We start from the raw sequence: 26,411 nt of genomic DNA on the forward strand, positions 1-26,411 counted from the left end.
ATGACCCAGACATAGAAAGAAAAGTACAACATGTTCTATATCATATGTGGAAGCCAACAGGTTAATTTATGGAATTTGGCAATGATACTGTGGTTATGTAAAAAAAAGATTCTTGAAAATATTTTAAGAGTAAAGGACACATCATCTTATTCACCTACTCTTAACTATTCACTCAGAAATATTTTATATATTCAAGGATAAATGTGTCAGAACAAGGGGAGAATATAGAAAAAATATAGCATTGGGGAATCTGCATTACGGTTATCTGGAGATTTTATACTATCTTTGATGTTCAGTCAGAATTCTCAAATAATCAAATAAATAAATTAATTAAAGAGAAAAAAGAAAAAGCCACAAAAATGTGAAGATGAAACCTAGTTGTTATGGTTTTTAGTTATTGGATGTCCCCCAAAAGCTCATGTGTGAGACAATGAAAGAAAGTTTAAAAGTGAAATGATTGGGTTATGAGACCCTTAATCAATTAGCACATTAATACTCTGAAAGTATTAACTGGGTGGTAAAGGTAGACAGGTAGGGTATGTCTAGATTAGATGGGTCCCTGCGCGTGTGCCTTTGGGGTTTATATTTTGTCCTTTTTGTGAAGAGCTCTCTCTATTTTTGCTTCTTGGTGGCCATCTGCTGACCTCTTTCTCCTGCTTCACTCTTCCACCATGATATTCCGCCTTACGTTCAACACAAAAAATGGAGTAGGCTATGTATGGACAGAGACCTCTGAAATGTTGGGCTTCAAAATAAACTTTTTCTCCTAAATTTGTTCTTGTCAGGCCCTTTCGTCACAGCACAAAAAGCTGACTAAAACATTAATAGAATTAATTCCTAGGACATTTCACATACACACACACAAACCAAACATAAAAACCACACATACAAAATAGCATCATAAACCTAAAACTCCAAGAGTATGCCTATTAAGAGTTATGTACAATCTCTGAGAGAAATTAGAGATACACCTTGAAAGTCAGTTAGCTCCATATTGATGTTTACATCAAATACAAACTCAATATAAATACCATTATGCAAGTATTGTATTAACTATATCAAGTTGAATTGTTGAATTAAATACATCAAATTGTTGTAAAATTTATATGAAATACATAAGACCAAGTATAACCAATGCACTGGGAAGGAAAAATAACACGATTAGAGCAGTTACTTTAAAGTAGTCTTTTAAAAAGTTAGTCAGACATGCTATAAATTTATAATAATTAAGGAGGTGTGCATGGCTACAAGCATAGAAAATGACAGAATGGGACAGAACAGAGCATAGAGCAAGAGTTAGAAATATCTGCACACTCTGTATTTCAAAGGTGACACAGCAGTGGGGAAAGGCTTTTCAGTAATGATTCTGAGTCAACTGGATGTACAAACAATAATGTGAAAGTTTTTGTTTACACCACACTCCCTATGTACAATACCAACCCCAGAAAGGTAGTGCAATTATATGTAAAAGAAATGTAAATAAACTTCTATATGATACTCTTGGAGAATATTTTTATGATCTTAAGGTAGTAAAGTTCTATTTAAAAGGGCATTAGAACACTAAGTGTACAGGAAATATTGATACACTATGCTTCATTAAGAACAAGAATCTGACTCCAGAAAGAATACCATAATAGGAGAAGGCATTTAAAAGGTCCTGGGTTAAAAACCATACACAAATATATCCGTATTTGCACCAAAAGTTATTGACATGGTAATTTGTAGGATCATTATTTGGGTACTCAAAAAGTGCAAACTACTCAAATCTCCATATAATTTGAATGGATCAATACATGATCCTTTTTTATTTGACAGAAAACCCCTACAGCAATAAAAATAAATGAGATTAGGCTAAAAATAAAAGGATAGGTAAATTATAAATATTATGTTGATTCAAAGTAGACATAAAGAGAGAACATGCTATGACTTTAGATAAAGCTCAAATCCGGACAAAATTTTTCTTTGACATCAGAATTTATAGTAGTCTTTCTTGGAGAGGAGGAGAGCACAGTGACTGAGGCATCTGTAGGTGACTCCTGGGAATAGATGATGATCTCTGATGGTCCAGGTTGAGAAACTTGACAGAACTACTACTCATTATTATACAGTGTTCTCTATGAATTACAATAAAAATAATGCTTACTTAAAACTATTACTCATAATACCCCTTGACAGGGCCTGAAAGATGAATGATCATTGAGAAGAACCATATTTCACCACAGAATGTTGAAGTCAGTTCTCCACACTGTCTGCCCCTAGAGACATGTCACTCAAGTACCAATCAGTACTGACCATTTTTCATGAGCCAACCATCTGTATATCCTGATAGAAGACGGTTTTAGCAACATCCCACATTTTTCTTACCCCCACAAAGTGCTTAGGGAGGTTAAGGTCCTGCTGAGAGTCTCACCTGAGCAGACAACTTACCTGAGCAGACCACAGAGGCTGTATTGCCATGGGCACAGGCAGGAACACCCAGGGCAGTCACAGGGCAATTCCACAAGAAGGACTCAGACCCTGAGCAGTGGAATCGGTCTCTCCAGATCTCATCTCCTCCTTCCACAAAGTATGCTCCCTTTGGGGTGGAGATGGCGACTCCACAGCCCAGCTGACGGCAGACAACATTGGCATTGGCCATATTCCAGTGGGAGGCACAGAGAGTTCTCCAGCCTCCAGAGGTCTTCATCTCCACTTGACCCTCACACTGAGAGCTGCCATTTTTCATGAGCCGAACATCTGTATATCCTGGTAGAAGACGGGGTTTAGCAACATCTCACATTTTTCTTACCCCCACAGCATGCGTAGGGAGGTTAAGGTCCTGCTGTGAGTCTCACCTGAGCAGACGACTTGCACAGCCCCTCTGTGGAGGCAACTGCCTGAAGGACAGGGCACTCTGGGGCAGAACCATATCCCAGGTTCTTGTCCCTCACACTGGAACTCTTCAGCCCAGACCTGTTCACTGTCCTCTCTGAAGGGCAGGTTCCCCAGGACAGATGCAGCCTTGCCACACCCCAGCTCTGCACAGATGACCTGGGCTGTGGGTAATGTGAAATTCCCATCAGATACTGGAATCCACTGTCCTCCAGAATTCACTTCCACTCGCCCAGAGCAGGGTCCATGTCCTCCAACCAGATGCACAAATCCTGTGGGAGAAAAAGCAACATGAAGTGTCAGTGAATAGAATTGGAAGCTACAAATCACAGGTAATACTGTGAAATCTTTCATTTTTCATGGTTGGTTTCTGGGGAGTGTATTTAACTGATGGTGCCAAAATGTGAATCCAATGAACAAGTGTCTAAAGACAAATTTAGGAGGAGGTATTTGTAAAGTCTGTTCTAAATTGCTGACTCATGAAATGAATGTATGCATGCCCCTCTCACATAAATATATATCTGTGTGTTCAAAAAATGAATATATATATATATATATATATATATATATATATATAATATATCTATATCTATATATAGATATATATTATGATGCTTTTTTCTTTTACATGGATGTATTATTCTTCATATTATTCAAGTATGTGTGTTTGTATAACTTTCTGTGACAGTCTACCTCCTTTATTTTTTTGATAGGATCCATATCTATCCACTTAATGTGAACTTCATGTAGAAAAAGATTAGGATTAATTTTTCACTATTTTACCCCCTGAAACTTTCAATTCAGACAATAATTCCAGTGAAGATAACATTTGTTAATGAATGAAAAAATCAATATGTATCAAAAACTAACAATTCATATTTATTTCCCATTTGGGGATGAGAAAAGTGTTCACTAAATAGTGTGAGACTGAGATGAAACAAGCTTATTGTGACTAAAATAATCATGGTTCTTTACATCATATTTCGTATTACAGAAGACAGAAAGGCAATTTAGAAGTAGTAACGGAAGTTAAACAGACATTTGAGCATGTTTTGTTGTTTGTTTTATGTTTTTTTAAAGTTATTATTTTGTTTCTAATAAACACAGTTTGACAAATCCATTATACATCTATTGAAAATGATCAATTTTAAGTATTGTCCACTATTTTATTGTCCACTCTTCCTTTCATCTGTATTGCTTATAAAGAATATATTCTCAAATAAAACTAAGGTGCCATATTGAACCTACCACTTAGTCTGCACAACCTACAGTCTTGAAATCTCAGCAGTTTGAATGTTGAGGTTGTTTCATCTGGGGCTCTAGTGTATGGACACATAATTGCCAGCTATGCCTTCAGCGTAGCCCTTCCTCTTGAATCTTAGGGAATAGAAGATTTCAAGGCCTAAAGATTATTTAAGAGGCCTAAATTGGTAGAATTTATCAACAATGTCTGATTTATATGGTCTTTTGAGATAACTGCTGTGCCATAAACAGCATTTACAGTGGAAACTTCTAATTTGACTGTGAGGCATAGTATGAAGCACACATAATGTGTGAAGATTTTATGAAAAAAAAACATTAAATATAATATCCAGTGCTGAATCTCTTACTGAAAATTCTCATTACAAACAATTCAGCCTCAGCTCTCTGTTTCACCTGGGAGGCTCTCATCTTCTGTGTAAGTTATGCACATTCAACTCAAGCTCCCAACAATGAACGTAAACTGAATTTTTTTGGTGGAAATAATATGAAACATTTATTTGATATATTGAACAACAACAGAGCTAAGTAATCCAACTCCACTGCAACATAACAAAAAATCACCTCTTCAGTACAGTGTAAGATTTAAATGCAACCTGCATAAGAGTGCATGTCATATCAAATAGTAAGACTGCTGCTGCCTTACCAAGTACTTCCACTACCCAGGTTAGAGTGAAATACTGGTGGTCCAATAGTTTTATTGAAATAAATTATTTAAAAATTATTTTTAAAGACAAATTAAAATGCCTCAGTCTCAGTAATCATATATTCAACTGAAACTTTTATCTATATAAATGAGATTTATTTACTTCCCATTAGTAAGTCTTCATTTCACTCAGGTTACAGCTATGTATTTTCCATATTTAGTATCTGCCTTGCCCAATATCAAAGAAAAAACTCCAAAATGATTAGTAAATAAAAATGTAGGAAATAACACCTCCTTGAGTTTTAAATATTTTTAAGGTTTAAAAAGTGTTTTAAGTTTGTAATTCCCAGTAGGAAAACATTATCTGAATGAACACCCTAATGGCAAACCATTGTAAAATGCTTCAACTGAATTTGCTGTAGAGGGATAGGGATTATCTTCAAAGCACCCCAGCTCTTCTGATGAGGTCAGAGGTACAGTGGTTTGTATTATTGTGACAGCCATTAAGTGATCTAGGTTGCTTTTCCTTCAGTAAGGGTTTTGTCAGGTGAGCATTATGCTTTACCTCCAAATTTGGCTGACAATTTACTGATGAGATTCATAACCTCTGGGTTGCTTTGATATTTTGACATATTTGCTGGGTTCTGGGCCACATCCTGGAAGGTCATCATAACTTCTGGATCCTGCATGGCTGCAAGAACCTCTGATCACTAAGAATTTCATTGAGCCCAGGCATTCCTGCCATTCCAGGCATGCCCCATCCCATTCCAGGCATTCCTCCAGGAAAATTACCTGGCATTCCTCCAGGAAAGGCACTTGGAAAAGAGCCAAACTGAGCTCCTGCTTGTCATCTGACTTCTTCCTGCCTCTGGGCTCTCTCATGTTCTTCTCAAGCCTTCTTAACTCTATTTCTTTGATCTCTCACTCTTTACGTTTTCGCTCATATTTTCTCCTATGTTCAGCAATTTTCTGTGCCTGTGGTTGAACTTCTTTCATCATTGCACTAGCATCATCATCATAATCCAGTTTACAGGCAAGAGCAAGATCATGGGCTGCTTCTTCTCAGTGGCCCAAAAGTCTGTAGGCTTTCCCTTGCCACTTGTAAGGCTGAGCTGAATCCGGATTTATTGCAATGGCTCTGTCACAGTCATTTGGCTTTTGTAATTTGTTGAAGACACTGGCTTTCTTGGCATATAGAACAAGCGAAGATTTAACTTGATAGCATCTGTGAACAAGTCATTTGGCTTCTGTAATTTGGCTTCTGTAGCATTTGGCTTCTGTAATTTGATGAAAACATGGCTCTCTTGGCGTATAGCATGGCCAAGTGAGGATTTAACTTGATAGCATCTGTGAACAAGTCAATGACTTTCTGTAGTTCACCATCATTCAGGGCTTCAATGGCAGCCCCTTTCTTTTCATTTGCTTGATCCAACATCTCCTCAGTTATCTCTGCATTTTCATCTCCCATTTCTTGAGAGGCATCACTGTATAGTTCAATTACACCTTCATTATCAATTTCTAGATCACCTTCCTCATTTGATGGCTCATCTCTCTTAATGTTTTCTTCCGTCTTTTTGCTGTTTTTTTTTCCACTTTGGTATTTTCTTCTGATTTAGGTTTATAAGTAGCAGGTGCTACTTTACCCCCCATGCTCTCCACCCACTCTCTCAGGAAGCGCATCTTCTTGGTGTGCAGGACGCTTGGATCCTGCTTACACATTTTCACAATGGCCTGAAGGCCCAAAGCTCGCTCACTTTGTGGGGGTCCATGGTCAGGGAAAGGCAGGCAGAGGAGGCTGCTGCCTGTTCCCAGGCCGTAATATCCACATACATAGGGTGGATTGCAATAAAATGATCTGATCAGTCAACTATGGATAAATTTCATAAATATAAAATTAAATAAACAAAAAATAAAACAAAGCCACAAGAAGCAAACCAATTCAAATAGATTTGATGCACATGGCTAGCAGAGCTCACATGAACTTCTAAACGTAAAGTGTGATGAATGGGGACATAATGCTTCCAGGACCCCCGATCCCCATATTCCTTCCCAATCCCAGTTTCTTTGTCTTAGCTCTTCAGAACTAACTTATACACAGAACTGAGAATGTGCCTGGTGTGCTGCTGGATCCACAGAGGGTAAATTCAGGGCAAAGGCTTCAACTGACTCTACCTGTGTTATTGGTTCACCACTATGACCACGGAGAGTGGAATGGTATGAATGAGCACATCAAATACACCCAGTAATGATCATGAGGTCTGTCTTCCCAAAGGAAGAGATGCTCAGCAGAATATTAGGAGGAGCAAATATATGGGATCTATGTAAACACAATTACAGCAATTTTATGATGGTGTTTATTAACTATATTATACTTTTAATGGTTAATTTTGTTTCCCTTAGAAAATGCACTTATTTGCAGAAACAGAGGTCAAATATTCAAGTTTTCCATAGGACTTGAAATTTCATGAGAAAAAGTGTGCCCATGATTCAAGGACATTTATGACAGAAGGCTGGTATGAAGGGAGATATTATGTATGAAATATGTTAAAATTATTAATAATTATATTTTTATTAAATAATAGGCTTAGAATGGATTGGAATTAAATACAAAGAGATTCAAACACCACACATACGTGTGTATATGTATGTAGAATTTAGTACTTACAAAATCATTCACATACCTACATTTAATTTTAAATAAAATATTTTAAATTTTTAGACCACATATTCTTATAGAGTTAGATATTTTAGGGATAGATAATAAATAAAAGAAATTAGTTTCTGGTATTTTCCTGTATAGTCAAATATGTAAATGTCAAAAAGAGTCATAACACAGGGCTGGGGTGGTGGCTTAGCAGTAGAGTGCTTGCCTCGCACATGTGAGACCCTGGGTTTGATCCTCAGCACCACATAAAAATAAATAAGTGAAATAAAAGTATTGTGTCCAACTACAACTAAAAAATATATATTAAAAAAAGTCATAACTCATGGAGTACAAATGATACCCGCTCTTTAGAAAATATCAGAGTGGATTATAAAGAAGACCCATTCTAGGGCTTTCCTTTTAATATAACATTTTCAGTGTGTCCTCTAACATGACTTTTCCATATTGACTAAAGTCTTTCAATTATCTGATATAACACAAATCCATTCATTGGTCTAGAATTGGGTAAGGAATCAATATCACTACTGATGATTATTTTGCTTAAAACACAATTTCACTACCTTAAAGTTGTGGGGGACAAAAGTGGGGATTGAGAGTGTCAGCCAGGTTGGCTCCTTCTCTCAAGACTGTAGGAGGGGATCCGTCCTTGCCCTCCCTCACTTCTGCTGGTCAATGACAGTCCTTGGTGTGCCTTGGCTCACAGATGCATCACTTTAGTTGCTGCCTCTGTGCCTACCTGTCCCTTTTCTCTGTGTCTGTCTCTGTGTTCCCTCTTCTGAGGACATGAGTCAGGTTGGATTAGGAATATGGATGACAGACTTTAGACTGAAGAATTCATTGCAAAACAGCAGAATGAAAATTCCTCACAACCTTTCAGCTATAGTAACTGGCTCTTCTTCTAAATCTGTGATGCTTCAGTGAAGACTATTGAATCTCCTCCTCTGACGCATCACACTTAGAGAACAGAGCCACATCCCAGTCTAATCAACTGTTCCAGGAGTAGTAAGTCTGGTAAGAGGAGGCATGCTTGCCTTTGTCCCTAGAGACAAATTAGTGATTGGTGACAATGACATGAAAAGAAAAAGAAAAAGAAAAAAAGGAAGTGGTTCTTTATTTTCCCCCATGGTTGCATGTTGTTTCAGTCATGACCACCAATTGAAATTGCATGAGGTATGGTAAGGACATTTCAATATCTGCACAAGACTAGTATTTTCATGACATGGGAAGTCTTAATGTTGAACTAATTCCATAGATATTGTCATGTGAGGTACATAGATTTTGGGTTCAGCAGAGCCATCTATATGTTTGTTTGAAACAGTATCAACATTGTTTTTCTGTGTCTTGTGCCTAACATTTCTCCACATGAGGGCCAAGGCAGAACCTGACTGACTTGAGCTCCTCACTCAGCTCATGCCTGACTCATCTGAGGACAGGGGTTGAATGTTCAGGGTGAAGAGTGGGCTGACACTGAAGGCTACTCTCCAGCTCCTTGTCCTTTTAAAGGAAATCGTTTTTCCTAATCTCAGCTAAAGGTTATTAGGATTTATGTGTATATAGGAGGGATAGCAGAGAAAGAACAATTTTACCAAGAACCACTGAATGGAGAATTAATACATGGAACCAAATTCCATGAAAACTCCAAAGGACCAACACAGCAAAAATTAAAAGTAACTTCAAAACCTTAAGTTTTGACAGCTACATATTGAACACTAAAGAATAATTTCTGCTTATTGTCTCATAAATCAGAAGAGTTAGAGACACACTCATGCTTCAGTCCAAAAGGAGGATGCATCAAAGCCCATAGAAACCAACCAAGGAATATGGTCCTCCTCTGTGGCCTAAGGAAATTGCAGGATTGGAACTAAAAAGAACTGAAGGTGCAGAGTGTGTGTTTGGCACATGGAAGAAAATGGACTCTCGGTGGCTTCTCTAATAGGGACACACAGATGGGCAGTTCACAGGCAAGGTCTGGGTGTTGGTTGGTTCCTATATAAATAAATAAGGTACTGTGGTGTTTATAGTAAATTCATTCTCAGTCTCAATTTCCTTTCCTAAAACTCTATCTGAATTCTCCAGTAACCTAAATTCCTTGACATAATGTCCCTTTTCAGGGCTACTTAAAGCTCCACAGTGATAAATGCTGTTGACAGTGTTAAATGTGTAAAAAGTTAATAAAAATGATATATTGTTGAAGATGCTCATATGCTACATCCTTATACTTTGACAGAGAAGACAGAACCTGGTAAGAGTAAGTGACTTGTTAGAGGTTGGAGACATTGTGCCATCCAGATCTTTCCACCATGACCTCATTTCTGCCTCTGAGCAACAGTTCTTCTGGCTTCAACTTCCCCACATCCCAGCTGCCCCCTACTCCATCCTCCACCCCATCATTGAGGATATATCATGTTTTTTGCTCCTTTGTGTCTCATCTTTACTCTTATTTCACAGAAGTGGCCTCCATTTTACAAACTCAGTTCATTTGCAAAAACACTTCAGTCAATTTCCAGGAGGGCTTTTAGGGACCTGGTCACTACTCTTTATGTACCTGTATCAGCTCCTGGGAGATCCCTAATTCTCTACATCCCATCTTTTAGAAAACTAGTGCTCTTTAATCTTGTCGAAATGGCCTCTCTCACTTCCTATCACTATTAGAACTTTTGGGCTCAAATTTATCCAGGTAAACAAAAGAGGCAGGGTGGTCAGGTTGATTTATAACATCTTTCATCAAGATCACACTTTTCTTTCTTTCACTAAGACCAAAACTGCCTGCTCCACCCTGCCTGTAGCTGGGACTCACGTGCATACAACCAGTTCTCTAGGGTTTTGATCATAAGCCTTGTTTCTGTATCCATCTATGTCCTCATCCATGACTTCACAATCTTACTGTACTCGTTAGGGCACAGAGCTGTGTCATCTGAGTGGATGGGAATGTCTCTATCAGATGTGGAGACATTGGCCAGGCAGAGGTCCACATAGATCCCAGTATCTTCTTTGAAAACCAAACTTTCTCTGTATTCCAGTCATCTCTGAAAGCTAGAGGTGGCAGCATGAACTTCCCTTTGAAGCACAGGAAGAGGATAAGGAGAGTGCTCATTGGAGGCCCAGAAATTGGCAAAAATGTGTGTAATCAGGAAAGGTAAAATGGAGCAAAGGGATCTTCAAAGGAGACATAACCTAAACTTTCTGCCTGATAGAGGAGACAGGTATTTGAGGAGAGTATTGAGAATCTGCCTCCCTGTTTTCTAATTCAAAATACTAATTTCTTTTCAGAATTTGCTATGTTCCAGAAATATTTTTAGGTGTTGAGTATGAATATTTCAAGGAATTAATGCAGACAAAAACAAACCATTTCAAGCCATTTGAACTTTATGAGAGATCTGGATGGGAAAAGAAAGAAAAATTGCTTCTGCAGAGGTCCATTGATTCACATGACTCATTCTCACTAGAGTAAATTAAAAAGTTGGAGTTAGATATATCCTTGTCTGATTCTTTGCTTCAAGGACACATTGCTTCCTTGGGCAAGTTTCATGTTTTAAAAAGGTGTCATCCATGGGGCCTTTTCTCCTCCCTTTATGTCCTCAATACTTCATCTTTGAGTCACTCTTACAATTCATTCTTCTTCTTTTATATAGTGAGGGGGTGTACAGAATTCACACAAATGTACATGGAGTCAGCACCCTAAACCAAGATCTTAAGCCCAGGCACTGTAAACTTCCTTTATCTTCCTCAGAATGTTCTATTTGTTCCCTTTTTGTTCTTATCAAATTTACCTCTCAGTGCACCTCTCTTGTATTACTGCATCCATCACACATAAACTACATAACCTTCCCCCATATCTTGTCACCTGTAGCATTTTCCTCCTTTTTTCATTTAAATTAAATTTATTTAAACTGATGCCCCAAACATAAATAGTATACCTATTAATGGAGTAAATAGATCTCTTGATGCATGTGTACATTGTGTTATCTTGTTTGCTCAAACACTGTTTATTTCCTTTTGTGAAAAGTTTCAATACGCTCTCTTCTTGCTTTTTGAAATGTTTCTTATTGTTATCTACAGTCACCCAACTGTGCAATGGTGCACCAGAATTTCTTGTTCCTATCTAAGTAAAACCTATAACTGATTGATCAGTCTGTAGCCTTACATTTCTAATGCCTACACTTTCTATCCTATGGTAATCACAATTCTAGTTTAAACTTCTAAACTTTTATTAGATCAACTCTTTCAGATTTGAGATATAGTGAGATTAGAAGACTCTTGTGCTTATTGGCCTGATTTATTTCACTCAACCTAATGATTTTCAGGTCAAGGTTTTCATTCCTTTTTTCTTTTCTTTTCTCTCTCTTTTTTGGGGGGGGGGTTGAAGAGTATTCCATTATGCAAATGTACTTCATTGTATCCATTTGTTAGTTGATGGACACAGATTATTTCCACTTCTTAGCTACTGTCTGTAGTGCTGCCATAAACATGGGAGTACAGATGTCTTTTCAATATCTTGATTTCATTTCCTTTGAATGTATGCTCAGCAGTGGATTGCTGTATTGTATGATAATTTGGGGGAGGCTATGTGATAATGTCTTTGTATTTCCTTTGTAAAGTACAACTTTGTCGTGTTCTGTATTTTTGATTGGCAGATTTTTTTTCTTCAATTCTATGAAAATATCATGGTGCTCACTTCTGGTGTACATGTTTCTTGTTGGGAAGTTCACTGTCAGATGAGTTAGGACACCCTTATGTGTTGTTTGTTTCTTTTGTCTTAATTCCTTAAGACTCTTTATCTTTCATCCCTGAGAACTGTATTATAATACATAATGATAAGAGCTCAAAGGGTCCAGGTCAAATCTGGAATTTTCACCCCTAAACAGAGACTTAAATCTCTCCATAGTGTGGTGCCTGGTGCTTTAGGGAGCAATGAGGAGGGTGGTCTTGTGGCCACAAATGCTGCAATGCTATGTCACACTCTGAGGCCATAGCCTGCCAAGGCAACACAGAACTAGGGAGGGACCAAGGCCTTCAATGCTATGAGCTGCCTACTGTTGAAGTGGACTCATGGCCCAAGACTCCTGCAGCCAGTCACAGGCTCTTCTTCAGTCTGTCCCACCAGCACACAGGTCTTGCTCTCTTTATGAACTCTGTCCCACCTTTGAGGACTGTAATCCCTAGTGAGTGTTGAGTATCACCATGGTGGGCCAGGCATTGTGCTCTAAAACAAAATCCTGTTTCTGCTCTTGTGTCCTGCTCCTTAGCAAGTCAAGTCTTGATTTTCCTTCTATCAAGATAGCTTGGAGGAGTGGGGTGGAGACAGTCTCTTTGCTGCCCAACTAAACACAGTTCCAGAGTCTCCGTCTGAGGTTACTGACATGGGAACAAGGATTGTTGGGCTCTACTGGGCACCAGCTTAGTTCTGAGTTTCAAGTCTGAGGCCTGGACGTAATTACCTGTCCATTTCCCAACAAGGGTGCATCTTCCTTCATGCTGGGCTGCTTGGATTAAGGGAAAGGGCAACTCTTATTTTATTTTCTCCTTCATAGTTTCCTTTCTTTTTATTATCAAAAAAGTAGGCACTTGGGCTGGCCCTTGGGCTGGGGTTGTAGTTCGGTGGTGGAGCACTTGCCTCTCACATGTGAGGCACTGGGTTCCATCCTCAGTATCACATAAAAGTAAATAAATAAAATAAAGGTATTGTGTCCATCTAGAACTAAAAAAAAAATATTTTTTAAAAAGCAGGCACTTACCTGGCTCCTTTTCTTTTCATACACCTGGTTCATTTTTTCATATCAAGCCATTTTTGTGTGAAAACTGTTTATGTGGTATATTTGTGGTAGATAACTGAATAAACACCTTGATCTTAGTCTTAAACTATATAATCTGTTACCATAATAAATATACATTAATATTTTATTGCTTCCTATATTGATCTGGAAGCACAGTGTTCAATTCACTTCCCAAAATGAGTTTATACACAAATTGCTTGAAAAAGAAATGTAGAGAGAATCTACTATAGTAAAGAAAGGAGAAATTGTGACTCAGAGCAAAATGCTCACAGTTTTCTGACCCTTCCTGCCAATGAGCTGATAATTCTGATGTCTAAATCTGGAAAGGAGAATTGCAACTTTCCCTTAATCCATAAATTCCCCTGTGATGTGTTTAATCCCATCCCTGTGCCCAAATACCTACTAACCCAGTGCAAAAAATACTTCTGACTATACATATTCAAACAATGAATTCCTTTGAAAATGGTGTAAACAGAGTGTGTGTGCTAATTTTGAATATAATCCTAAAAATAGTAAATTAGAGAAACAAAATTATGAAGATTGATTTTAAATTGAAATACTCTACAAAAATCTTGTCAAGTAAGAGTGGAAAAGACAATATTTGAGATTTACAAGACTGTAATAAATTAAGATCATCATCCACTGCCATCCATGCATCTACTGATTCAGGGAAGGGCATCCTACTCCTCTGCAGACAATTCATCCTTTATTTCCCCAGGGATCAGACACTACTTCCTGGAACTTTCCATTCTCTTAGGTAGTGGAGAATGCACTGACCATACCTGAGCAGATGACTCCTGCATCTTTAGAGTGCCTGCAGTTGTTCTCTCCCTGGCCCAGGACAGGGCACTTCCACAGGTAATCCTCCTGTCCTGTGCACGCCAGGTCCGTCAGCCAGATGGGCCCAGATCCCTCTCCAAATTGTGCATAGGGCAAGGCATTGAAGGCCACTCCACAGCCCATTTGTCTGCACACCACATCTGCATCTTTCAGGTCCCAGTTGTTACGACAGACAGTGCCCCAGGAATGCTGGTGAAGGATCTCCACTCTGCCTGCACAGCGACTGCCACCATCCACCAGGCGGAGCTGTGGGCTCTCTGAGGAGAAAGAATCATGTCAATTGTTGTAATGAGAAGGGTTATGTGGTACTCCCTCCCTTAACAAAGCAGTTGGAGAATCTACTTTCAGAATGCAGTGCTTGTGGTGTAAGACATGGAGTCATTCATTATACTAGGGCAGCGGGTAAGTCTTAGTTTCTACCATCACATGTAGGAGAATTAATTGTGAAAAAATAAGAAAGGGAATTAACTACAATGTAATCAAGTGCGTAGTCTCAGTAGAAGTTATTATGTAGATCTGATCAGAATAAAACATGTTACTGGTAGAGTTTTGCATATGATGTGGCAAAACATTTTGAGAAATGCCAGATTTCCTACTTTGAGTAGCCGAATGTGTCTTTTCTGAATGATTTCTAAGAGTTTCTGTAATGGGCCAGTATCTGAATTGGCTTCTTGAGGACATATGCTTGAGGATCCATGACCTGAGATTGGCAGGGTCAGAGTACAGGAGATGGAGTAAGAAATGGAATGAGATCATCAGAAGTCTTGAGGTGACAGTCATGAATCCAGTAAAATAAATGTAATTAAGACTGAAAAATGAATGGATCATAAGACAAACCATGTTTAATACAATACATTTCAGCAATGGTTGTAGCCTTCATAGTTAAAATATGGATATGCAATTTAAATTTTGCATTCACTTTAGGTAGATTGGGCAACCTTCCTAAATAGATGATGTAAGATATTGACATTGCCCAAATGTCACTGGAAATGATAGAATGCTACTTGTTCCTCCAAATATATCTAATCTGTGCTTGGACTTCCTGCCAGGAGTTCTTGATGAGAACAAAAGTACACTTTTTATGACTCTGTGAGTGAAAAGATTCAGAGAACACAGGAAAAACTGTATTCTGAGAAAGAGGAAGAGGAAGAACACTCACTGGGAACCAATAAAGAATTTATAGGAAATGTCAATGATACAGAGGATCGTTAAGGCAGCGCAGAGAAAAGTATAAAGCAATTTACAACTTCAACTCCAGCTGTAACCATGTAATGGATAACCATGGGACAAACACATGGTTTTAGAACAAGTTTGGGGAGATGTTCCAAGAGGGACTCCTCATGCACAACAAGAGAGCTGTAGAGAAGGAATTCATCACATTGCTCAGCAAGCTCTCAGAGTGTTATAACCTGGGGTTATCTTGACAAGGGTCCTATTGTAGGGGATAAATTGTGCTGGGATTGTAAAATATGGATTAATCATAATTCCAGGTCCCTGGGTCACCCTCCACAGTGATTGTGTGAAGGAAGTGAGCACCCACAGTCTCAAATAGGAAGACTGACTTCCACAAACACACTGTCATAGTGGCACACAAGGAACTACAGGACTTACTGACATGTGGTCCTTCTCTATGTGAGGAGGAGTGATTCCAGTTTCATGTGGTTGCACATGGAAGCCATGACTGAGAGCTCAGAGACCACATCTGGTGATTCAACCATCTCCAGAGTGGAGCTCAGTGGTTGGAGAGCTTATACCACTTTTCACAGGAATTCCAGGGATTCATCATGGCTAGGACACTCAGCATGCCCCCATGGGCATGAGTCTTTGGAATAGTGTGTGCCCATCAGTTGGGTCCAGAAACTACTGAAGGAAAGGCTTGGATGATTTTGACTTTTGCCATGCACCCAGGTTTGCAAACAGAATTTATCCAGAATGAATAGGGCCTGCCCCATCAATATTCCCTTAGCCTCCATGGCAGAAAATGAGGAGCTTGGTGCAGCCAACATATCACACCATATCCTAGTTCATTTTGATGGGAACTCAAAGGAACTATGATTGGTTTCATTTTTAGGCTACTAACTCGGTATTCCTGGTGGGTTCAAATTTTAAATGACCAAAAAAGGATTGTCTTCATGAAAGTATTTTGTCTGGGAGGAATATTTTATGCATTTAACTATATATATATATATATATATATATATATATATATATATATATATATATATATCTCCTTACTACTCTGTATTTAATGCATTTGTAAATTCTTCAAATGGATTTTTCTCTTTTCTTCTTTTTCTTCTTTTCATAATTAATTTCCTTTTATTATTTTACTTTCTTATTCATTCTGTTTATTTTTTGCCTAATCTATTGCTACTATTTTTTAAGTTGTTATTGAGTTTAATTATTACTGAATTTATATAGCTGATTTATGTTTATGTGGTAGATACTGCTGCTATTCACATTCTTCTTCTGAGTTATGATGTTTATCAAGCCAAGACACTTGAACAGATTGGATGTGCTTTGCCACTGAGCTATACCAGCAGACACTAGAATGAGGATGTACCGTATTGTAGCCATGACCTAACCCTGCACAAGTCTTGGTGGATGTTTTGGATTGGATGAGAGTTGTCCCCTGAAAGCTCCTGTTGGGACAATGCAAGAAGTTTTAGAAGAGAAATGATTGGGTTATGAGTGTTAATTAAATAAGTGAATTAATCCCTAGTGGGATTAACTGAGAGTTAATATTATTTTTGTCTTTGACTGAGAGAGGAAACCAGGGAGTTGAGTGTACTTGAAGGTGGGGAATTATAAGCGGCATCATATTGACTAATCAGGGTGAGAAAAGCATGTGCAATCATGAGGAGAGTGGAAAACTGAAAAACTGATAGGGGAAAACATTTGGAAACTGCATTAGGATGAAATGTATGGGAAAGGAGCATCAAGAATATGTGCTACAAAGGAGAAGTAGCAATAGTCAGAGAAGGAACAATGCAATCAAGATCTCAAGGTGGACACTTAGTGATGGTCAATAGTGTGGCCATAAAGCAGATGGCGTGTGAGGGATGATTCAAAGGGGGAAAGTTAGGGATGGAGAGGCCATGATGTTATCTCAGTTGTATTCAAGTATGTTGGCAGCAGAACAAGAGAAAGAGGAGCCTGGAGAGACTGGTACTGCAACCTTCCTGGATGACGGGAAGTGATCAGTCAGGAGAATGACACCAACAGTAATGGTAGCTGTTGCCACTACAGGGGGCAAATTTCAAGTACTTGAACATGGAAAAAAAGAAATTGTTGAAAATGACAAAGTAAAGCAAGAATATACTTATTCTAAAATTTGTGTCAAAAATATCCCATTGAAAGGGAAGCACAGAGCCTCCCAATGATAAGGACATCATTATTTTCAGATGAAAGCCAGGTTTTTATCAGAACATGAAACTGAATGGGACATAATAGGTCTTAAAAAATTAGAAGATGATAGGCTCTAATTTCCAATAGGCACCATGGAATGTTTTCTGGGACAGGAATGAAATGGGCATACTTATTTGCAGTAGGATATGGATAAAGGCTTAGAGGCGGTAGTATCAACAAGACCACTTGGACTGCGAGGAGGTCAATTCAAGAGAAAAATAAGGGGACACCAGGCTCCTCACCTCACAGAAATTCCCCATGATATACAGAGGAGAAGATAAATAAACAGCTTTTCAACAGGATTGTTATCTAACCCATGCCTTGGAGAGGACTCTAGCTTGTATTATGCATCCAAGTAATCATGCATCTCTCTCCCCACCCTCCTCCTGCTTTGCTCATGATGGGATTTTATCAGTATATCAAGGTCATCATGTTCTTCTTACCTCAATATTTACACTGACCCAATGTTCTGCTTTCTTTCTTCCTTGGACTTCTAGTCCTCCTTTAGGTTTCAACTTAAATATGATTTCTCTCTTCCTCAATGTACATATTTCCACAGCACCTACAATGCCTCCATGACACTCAGATTTATGCATGGTGCATTTAATTAGGCTAGAGTGCAAACTGCATGATAGGAGGGGTGGTATTTCCTCTTTGCATCTGTCCTCCTGCCTGAAATTAAGTTTCTACCTATAAATCACTCAATTACTTACCATCAACCAACTAATCTGAGAGGTTTTCTGGTGATGGATTCCAGAGTAAACATCCTAGTGTATTAGATTCCCCAAGTTGCCACTCACTCAATTGAAATTGTGAGAAAGATGAAATGTTTACTCCTAACCTCAATTTCCTCATCTGAAATAAATGATCACTATGCTACCTACCAAGAGTTGATTGTGTCTGTGAGAATAAAGGGATAGCACATAGCAAGCAATGTGTATAACTGGAGTCCAATCATTCAACCTCTCACTAAGGAAATACAGATTAACTAATATAACTTAAGACTAGATTAACTAATTGCTAAGAATGTACATCAGAGTATAACTTCATGCTCCCATATTCTCATTTCCATCTCTGGTTCTTTTCACATAAATTGCTATTATCAATGGTTTCCTTACATCTGCCTTTGAAATGGGACTGCAACAGTGGGATCAAGTAATCTCCATCCAGTATTCATTTTGTAGACTTATTTCAACTCATCCATTATGTTTGAATATATGAACCTTTTCTAACAACAACCTGCAGGCATAGGACAAACACATAGAAATAGACAGTAGGTCACCTGTACATGTGATATGAACTTCCTCCGTTGGAGAGCAAGATTGGTGTTTCCAGGGGTCAGAAGGACACTGCCAGAGAGAGGTATCAGTTTCCCGACAGTGGATTCCATTCACCCAGCGTGGTCTAGAACCTTCTCTGGAAGGAACCAAGAAATCCAGAGTCCCAGTGTCCCCACAGCCAAGCTGTCTGCAGATCATGGACAAGGTCACAGCTTCCATGGGACTGTGGCAAACACTGCCCCAGGTGTTGTTGTAGAAAACCTCCAGCCACCCAGCACACTCCTGGTCCTCGCTCACCAACCTGAGGGCCAGGAACTCTGAAATGGAAGGGGAAACATTAGGACTCAGTGAGCATTGAAGTCTTATTGATTTTTTTCTTTATTCCTAAGTAGTGAATGTTCATTGCTAACTCTGCTAAAGAAGTGCCCACCAGGTGGAAGACTGGAAGTTATGTCCTTCTAATCTTTTTTCTAACTTGTACCTCTCTGTTTTTACAACAATGTAATCTTAGCAAATCAATAGGCAGGAACACTGACCTGGGGCTCTGCTGGAAGTGAACTCTTTATCTACTGTCTGAGGAACTACTTGACAGATCCTAGAAATAAAGCATGGACAGAGGCGTGGCAGAATAGTGGAGCTCCAAATATATCCTCTCACTGATCCTGGAAGCCTGTGAGTATTTTACCTCTTTGAAAAAGGGCTTTGCAGACATGATTAAAAATAGATCCTTTTATGGATTATCCTGGATCATCCTGGATTCATAAGGGAGTGCAACATAATCATATCCTTAGACCTGTGTCCTCCAAAGAAGATAATTCCTTCTGGCCCTCATCAGAGCAAGATGTTGCTTAGTGTATTGTGAAACTGTTGGTTTGAAGAAGGAAGGTGTCATGAGACATGGAATTCAGGCAACTTCTAGAAAATGAAAATGGCAAGAAAAGAGTCTTCTGAGAGCTTCAACTGTTCCAGCTTGATGATACCTTGTTTATAGCCTAGACAGACCTGGGTCAGACTTCTAACCCACGCACTGTAAGATGACACATATGTGCTGTTTTGAATCACTCAGTCTATACTACCTTGTTACAGCAGAAATAAAAAAAAAAAACTAATTCAGTGTGTCAGGATGTCAAACCAACAGGTCATAGATGACTGCATTAAATGAGCACTGTAGAGAATGACTGTGTCAGGAGACAGGACTGAGAAGGGAGGAGCAGAAGCTCAGCTGCTGCAGCAGGAAATGGAAGCACCTCATCTTCTCAGCTGGAAAGACAGGGACTGTTCTTTTGCTCTACCCTGTCCTGACTGCTGCCTTGGGGCTGAAACACCATCCTGCTTACTTTCTCCTGCCCTCTCCCACCTGTGCACAGTGTGAACCACAGACCTGAGCAGATGACCCCAGCATCCTCCTTGTGCCTGCAGTTGTGCTGCCCCCAGCCCTGGGAAGGGCACTGCCACACATGGGCCTCCTCTCCTGTGCAGTTCAGCTCGTCCAGCCAGATGGGCCCTGATCCCTCTCCAAAGTGAGCAGAGACGGTGGCCTCCAGGGCCACTCCACAGCCCAGCTGTCTGCACACCACGTGGGCATCACTCAGGTCCCAGCTGTCATCACAGATGGAGCCCCAGGAGCCCTGCTGCAGGATCTCCACTCTTCCTGCACAGGGACTGCCCCCATCCACCAGGCGGAGCTGTCTGCTGTCTGAGGAGAGACAGGGTCATGTCAATGGGCATTTGCACAGGGAATGGGAAGGCTCAGGTGCTGGGGGCCTTGCTCACCTGAGCAGTTGGCAGTGTGGCCCTCTGAGGCTTCAGAGCCTCCTGGGTCAGACCAGGAGTCATTGCACTGGGGCAGCAGCTGGGTCTGGTTTCCTACAGAAGGGATTAGATAACAGGAAACTGAATTAAAGTATATAATAATCTACTGATGGCATCTGAGGTGAAAGCAACAACAAAGAAGCATCAATTTTCTTTCTTCACAGTTGATATGCTAATGGAGATTTCTACTTTTTATTATGTTAAGTTTTTTTTGTTGTTGTTTTAAGCCTATCCTTTGGAATACATCAGTGCTGCTGGAGAGCATTGCACAGCTCTTGGGGCAGCAAGATTTTTGGAGTCAAGTTCAGAGAAAAGAAAACCTGAATCAAATGTATGAAATATGATATGTTAAGGGCTTTGTAATGTTTTGAACAACTAATAATAAAAAAATTAGAAAAAAGAAAACCTAAAATCAGCTATTTTCCCCTATTGAAATTTTTTATTCAAAGGTAGTAGGAGAAACTCTGAAAATCTCAGCATGTTTGCGTGATTTCCCTGGGAATACACAAGTATAATTTAGTTTAAGCCCCAAAGAGGTGGAATTCTGTTAAACATCTTGAAAATTGGTATCTTATTTTGTGAATTGCAAGTAGAGTTTTTCTTTTAGATGGTGCCCAATATCTAACTACCTCAATCATTTTTACTTAAGGGGGCAGTCTCCAACTTCTGGGACTCACTCAAATTGACCTCCTTGATCTGACCTGAGTTGATTTACCTATCTATATCAACAGCCTGTCTAATTCTTTCTAATTCTGGTTTCAATAAGTCACACAGAAATAATAGTCCCACCACTTGAATCCCAGGTCACATAGCTACTCAAAATGCAGACTTTCTCTATACCACCACATTGGATCTCCCTCTTTATTTCATTTTATTTATTAATGTTAATTTGATAACTCTGAAAAAGTTTCAAGGATAATATAAAATTGCAGTTAGAGTTACATTCTTATTGATGTACATGATGGTGGGATTCACTGTGATGTTTTCATATGTGCACATGGAAAAATTATATCAGATTAATTCCACTGTCTTTGATTTTCCTATCCCTCTTCTTCCCTCTATCTCCCATTAAATGTATTTCTATTTGAATTGGTATCTTGGGGGAAATTTTATTAAGCAGCAATAGCAGCCAAGATTACACTGACTATGAAACTCAGTAATCCTACATTCCCATGTTTGTTGTGGCACTATTTAGAATAGCTGTGATATGGAATCACACCAGGTGCTCACTGAAAGACAAATTCGTAAAGTATAAGTGCTATATATATAGCCATAAAGAAGAACAAAATCCTGTTTGCATCAAAATGCATGGAACTGGAAAACATTGTGTTTTGTTTACTAAGCCAGATACAGAAAGACAAGAATCTAGGTCCTCTATCATATGTGCAAGCCAAAAGGAATCCATCAAAATATAGGCGATTGCTATAGGCTGTAGGTCATATTTATAGCACTAGATATGTCCAATATGGTATAAAAATTCTTGTGCAGGAAGTTAAGAAAGATGTTTATTTCATGATTAATTTCTATAATGTATATGTTAAATTTCTACTTTGGAAAAAAGTCAAAGCCAATTTTAATTTATGTAGAACAGACTCAAACATTGATTTACAAGTTCTCTTATTACTTATTTTGCTTATTGCCATACCTCAAAATGAGAACTTTTCATAAAATTATTGGCATGTATTCTTCAAAAATATCTTTATCATGGAATACAAAGAAATATTGAAAGAGTTTCATAGTAAGAAACATAAATAAACATGAGAACTGAACACAGCACATTACCATACATTTTTTTAGTGTGAATTGATGAACCCAGACTAAATCCATCTTAAGATTGGGAACCATCTCATCACAAAGTCGTGAAAAGTTAATTTCTCTTTTACTATATATTACTGAGATTTCCAAACTTGTTTGGAATTTCTGCTCATGCCTTGAACTCACCCATGCCTGGCTTTCCCTGACCAGATAACAACCCTCTCTAAATACTTAGCAGTGCCTCATAAATCCTGGCTCCTCCTGACCAGAAAACAACCCTTTCTGAAACCACAGTGGTGTCTCATAAATTCTGATGTTTGGATCTGAATTTATTACCTACCCTTGAAATGTTAAGCCATGTAGATCATTAACCTACTATCTACCTTTGTATTATGCTTGTCAAACCCTGTTAGCTGTAAATTTTCATGACACCTCTTTCACAACTTTTTGTTCTATAAAGCCTTGTTCATGTAGGGCTGGGGTACTGATCTCTAGCCTGGCTTAGGGAGAGACAGCCACTGGCCAGCTTTCTTTGTTTAAACAATATACATTTGCTTTAATTTGATTTAAATTTGTAGTCAATGGTATTTGCTTTGTGATGTGGTTTAACATGAATTACATATTTAGTAAAAATGGCAAGAACTTGATAATATACAGATAATACAGTATATAATCATATTACATTAAGGTGGATTTATGGAATTTGGCAACAGCACTCTAGTTGCATATGAAATTCCTGAAAGTATTTTAGGAGTAATGGGACACATTACATTATCCACTTACTCTTAACTATTCATTCAGAAAGACTTGAAAAATTTAGGCACAAATGGTTCCGAAGGAGGGAATATAGTAAAAGAGTTGCATTTAGAAATCTGGTTTAGGGTTACCTGGCAATTATTCTTTGTTGGCATCCATAAAATCAGGGCATATGCAAGTAAATGGATGGAGTTGTAGAATATCCTACTAAGTGAAGTAACCCAATCTCCCCAATTCAAAGGCCAAATGTCTTCTCTGATGTGTGGATGCTGATTCAGAATGGGGGTTGGGGAGGCATGGGAGGAATAGGGGGACTCTGAATAGGGAAAAATGTGAGAGAGCAGAGGGAGGCAGTATGGGTGTGGGAAAGATGGTGGAATGCAATGGACATCATTAACCTAAGTACATGAATGAAGACACAAATGATGTGACTCTACTTTGTGTTCAACCAAAGAAATAAAAAATTGTGCCCTATATGTGTACTATGAATTTAAATACATTCCTCTGTCATGTAGAACAAACTAGAAATATATTTAAGAATATTTTAAAAAGTGAAAGAAAGAAAAAAGAATAACTACCCCCATACAAATACAAAAATAAAAGTGAAAACAATTTAAAGTCTTTCCTATAATATTTCACCTAAAGAAATATTAATAGCCTCAAAAACAAAAACACCTAGGATTAAACATCATAAAGGCTGTGTATGATCATTGAGAGAGATTAGAGATATTCCTCGTAAATCAATTATCTCCATATTCATGTGTAGTCCAAATCCATTGTCAACCTAAATATCATCATGCTTTCTATTTGTAGTAAATATATAAAGTTGTTTCTAAAATGTATGTGAAATGCATATGACCAAGTATGACTGACATATTAGGCAAGAAAAACTACACAATTAAAGGAGGTACTGTAAAGTAATCTTTAAAGGAAACTTACTCACACATGCTATGAAGTTATAACAATTAAGGGCATAAGGACTGCTATAAGGACACACAAACAACAGAACTGAATGGAACAGACTATAGAATGAGTAAGAAAATCTGCACCCTCTTTATTTCAAAGGTGACCTTGTGGTGGGGAAAGCCTTTTCAGCAATGATGCTGAGTCAAATTGCTGCCCAAACAGTAATGTGTGAATCATAGTTCATTTTGGAACATGTGCTCTCCATGCTGTCTGCTCTTAGAGCCATGCCACTCAAGTACCAGTGGCCCTCATACACACCCTTACAATATCAACCCCAGAAAGATTGTACAATATATGCAAAATAAAAGGAATTAAACATGTATAACATACTCTGGGAGAATATTTTTATGCTCTCATGGTAGAGAGTTTCTATTTAGGGTACAAAAAATGTTGAAAATCTGTGCTTCATTAAGAACTACATTTGACACCTGAAAGAATACCATATTAAGAGAGTGAAAATAAAAGGAAAAGGGTTAAAAGTCTAATACAAATACATACATATCTACACCAGAAGGTATTACCATGAAAATATGTAGGATTATTATTTGGGAAGTTAATAAGCATCAAATCTCAATATCACTTGAATGTATCCATACATGGTCATGTGGTCATTCAGCAGAAAATATAACAGCAATAAAAATAAAGAAAGCTCTGCTATAAACAGCAAAATGGGGAAACTCTAAGCACAATGTGGAGTCACAGTAGGTACAACAAGAGAAGATACTGCATGATTTTACATAATAGTCAAATCTACAAAATTTTTCTTCAGAGGGAAGGAGGGGACAATGACTGGATGAATGTGCAGCAGGTGGTTTCTGGGAACTGCTAATGTTCTCTGATGGTGCAAGGTAAGAAATTTCCCAGAGTGTTCTGTCATTCATTTTTATACAGTGTTCTCTATGACTTGCAACAAATAATAATGCTTACTTAGAACTATTCCTCTTAAAACCACTTGACAGGGCCTAAAACATAAATGATCATTGAGAAGAATCATAGTTCATTTTGGAACATGTGTTCTCCATGCTCTCTGCTCTTAGAGACATGCCACTAAAGTACCAGTTGGCCCTGACCTGTCTTACCTGAGCAGACCACAGAGGCCGTGTTTCCATGGGCACAGGCAGGAACACCCAGAGCAGTTACAGGGCAATTCCACAGGAAGGACTCAGACCCTGAGCAGTGGAATCTGTCTCTCCAGATCTCATCTCCTCCTTCCACAAAATATGCTCCCTTTGGGGTGGAGATGGCGACTCCACAGCCCAGCTGACGGCAGACAACATTGGCATTGGCCATATTCCAGTGGGAGGCACAGAGTGTTCTCCAGCCTCCAGAGGTCTTCATCTCCACTTGACCCTCACACTGAGAGCTGCCATTTTTCATGAGCCGAACTTCTGTATATCCTGGTAGAAGACAGGGTTTTAGCTATAGCCCATATTTTTATTACCTCCACAGAGTGTATAAGGCAGTTAAATTCTTGCTGTGAGTCTCACCTGAGCAGACAACTTGCACAGCCCCTCTGTGTGGGCAGTGCTCTTCAGGACAGGGTACTCTGGGGCAGAACCAGAGCTCAGGCTCCTGCCCCTCACACTGGAACTCTTCAGCCCAGACCTGTTTACCAGGCTCTCTGAAGGGTAGGTTCCCCAGGACAGATGCAGCCTTGCCACACCCCAGCTCTGCACAGATGACCTGGGCTGTGGGTGATGTGAAATTCCCATCAGATACTGGAATCCACTCTCCTCCAGAATTTACTTCCACTTGCCCAGAGCAATGTCCAGCTCCTCCTTCCAAATGCACAAATCCTAAGGATGAAATTAACTAACAAAATGAGTATCTTGGCTTGGAATTAAGAGCTACATGTCTCAGGCAATGCTTGAGAGCTTTTCTTTACTCAGGGTGTGGGGAATGGATTCAACAGTTGTTATCAGAATGGGCATTCCAGGAGCAAATATTTGAAGACAAATTTCGGAGGAGGAATTTAAAAGATTGAGTTTCGAATTATTGGCTTACGTCTACTTCTATCTCCTTTTTTAAAATAGGATCTACATCAATCTCTGAATTTGGAGCCAAGTTTAAAAGACTAGGCTTAATATTCAACATTTTATCCTCAAAAACTTTTACTTCACTAAAAAACTCCAACTAAGTTGACATTTGTTAATGAATGAAAAAATATCAAAATTTATCAAAAACAATTTATACCTCTTTCTCATTTATGGCTATTTATGGATGAAGAAAGAGTCTGCTAAATCTTGTGAGGCTGAGATGAAACCAGGTTATTTTTCTAAAATAATTAGGGTTCTTTACATCATACATCCTATTATAGAAGACAAAAGGAGAGTTTAGATAAAAGACCAGAAGTTTAAAAAGAGGTTATCAAGAGTTTT

The 26,411-nt window shown here is 38.7% G+C and overlaps 1 protein-coding gene and 1 pseudogene across 2 annotated transcripts in view; both read right to left on the minus strand.

Annotated features, from left to right (window-relative positions):
* Window positions 1–26,411, minus strand: part of LOC308658151 (antigen WC1.1-like) — a gene marked incomplete at both ends in the record, with an annotated part of 116,331 nt that overhangs the window by 51,510 nt on the left and 38,410 nt on the right. The window contains 8 exons of the mRNA XM_081310776.1: window positions 2,428–2,745; window positions 2,835–3,143; window positions 13,999–14,313; window positions 18,747–19,061; window positions 20,126–20,440; window positions 20,518–20,610; window positions 25,113–25,430; window positions 25,521–25,829. Coding sequence (XP_081166902.1) covers window positions 2,428–2,745; window positions 2,835–3,143; window positions 13,999–14,313; window positions 18,747–19,061; window positions 20,126–20,440; window positions 20,518–20,610; window positions 25,113–25,430; window positions 25,521–25,829 — 2,292 coding nt within the window. The remainder of the gene's footprint in view (window positions 1–2,427; window positions 2,746–2,834; window positions 3,144–13,998; window positions 14,314–18,746; window positions 19,062–20,125; window positions 20,441–20,517; window positions 20,611–25,112; window positions 25,431–25,520; window positions 25,830–26,411) is intronic.
* LOC308658116 (hsc70-interacting protein-like) lies at window positions 5,332–6,546 on the minus strand (annotated as a pseudogene). Its single transcript has 2 exons — window positions 6,073–6,546; window positions 5,332–5,954 (listed from the first exon to the last, which is right to left on the minus strand). The product of its transcript is annotated as a hsc70-interacting protein-like (transcript).

This window comes from Spermophilus citellus (genome assembly GCF_964194105.1).
Source record: "Spermophilus citellus genome assembly, chromosome: 10".
In the NCBI taxonomy this organism is placed as follows: domain Eukaryota; kingdom Metazoa; phylum Chordata; class Mammalia; order Rodentia; family Sciuridae; genus Spermophilus; species Spermophilus citellus.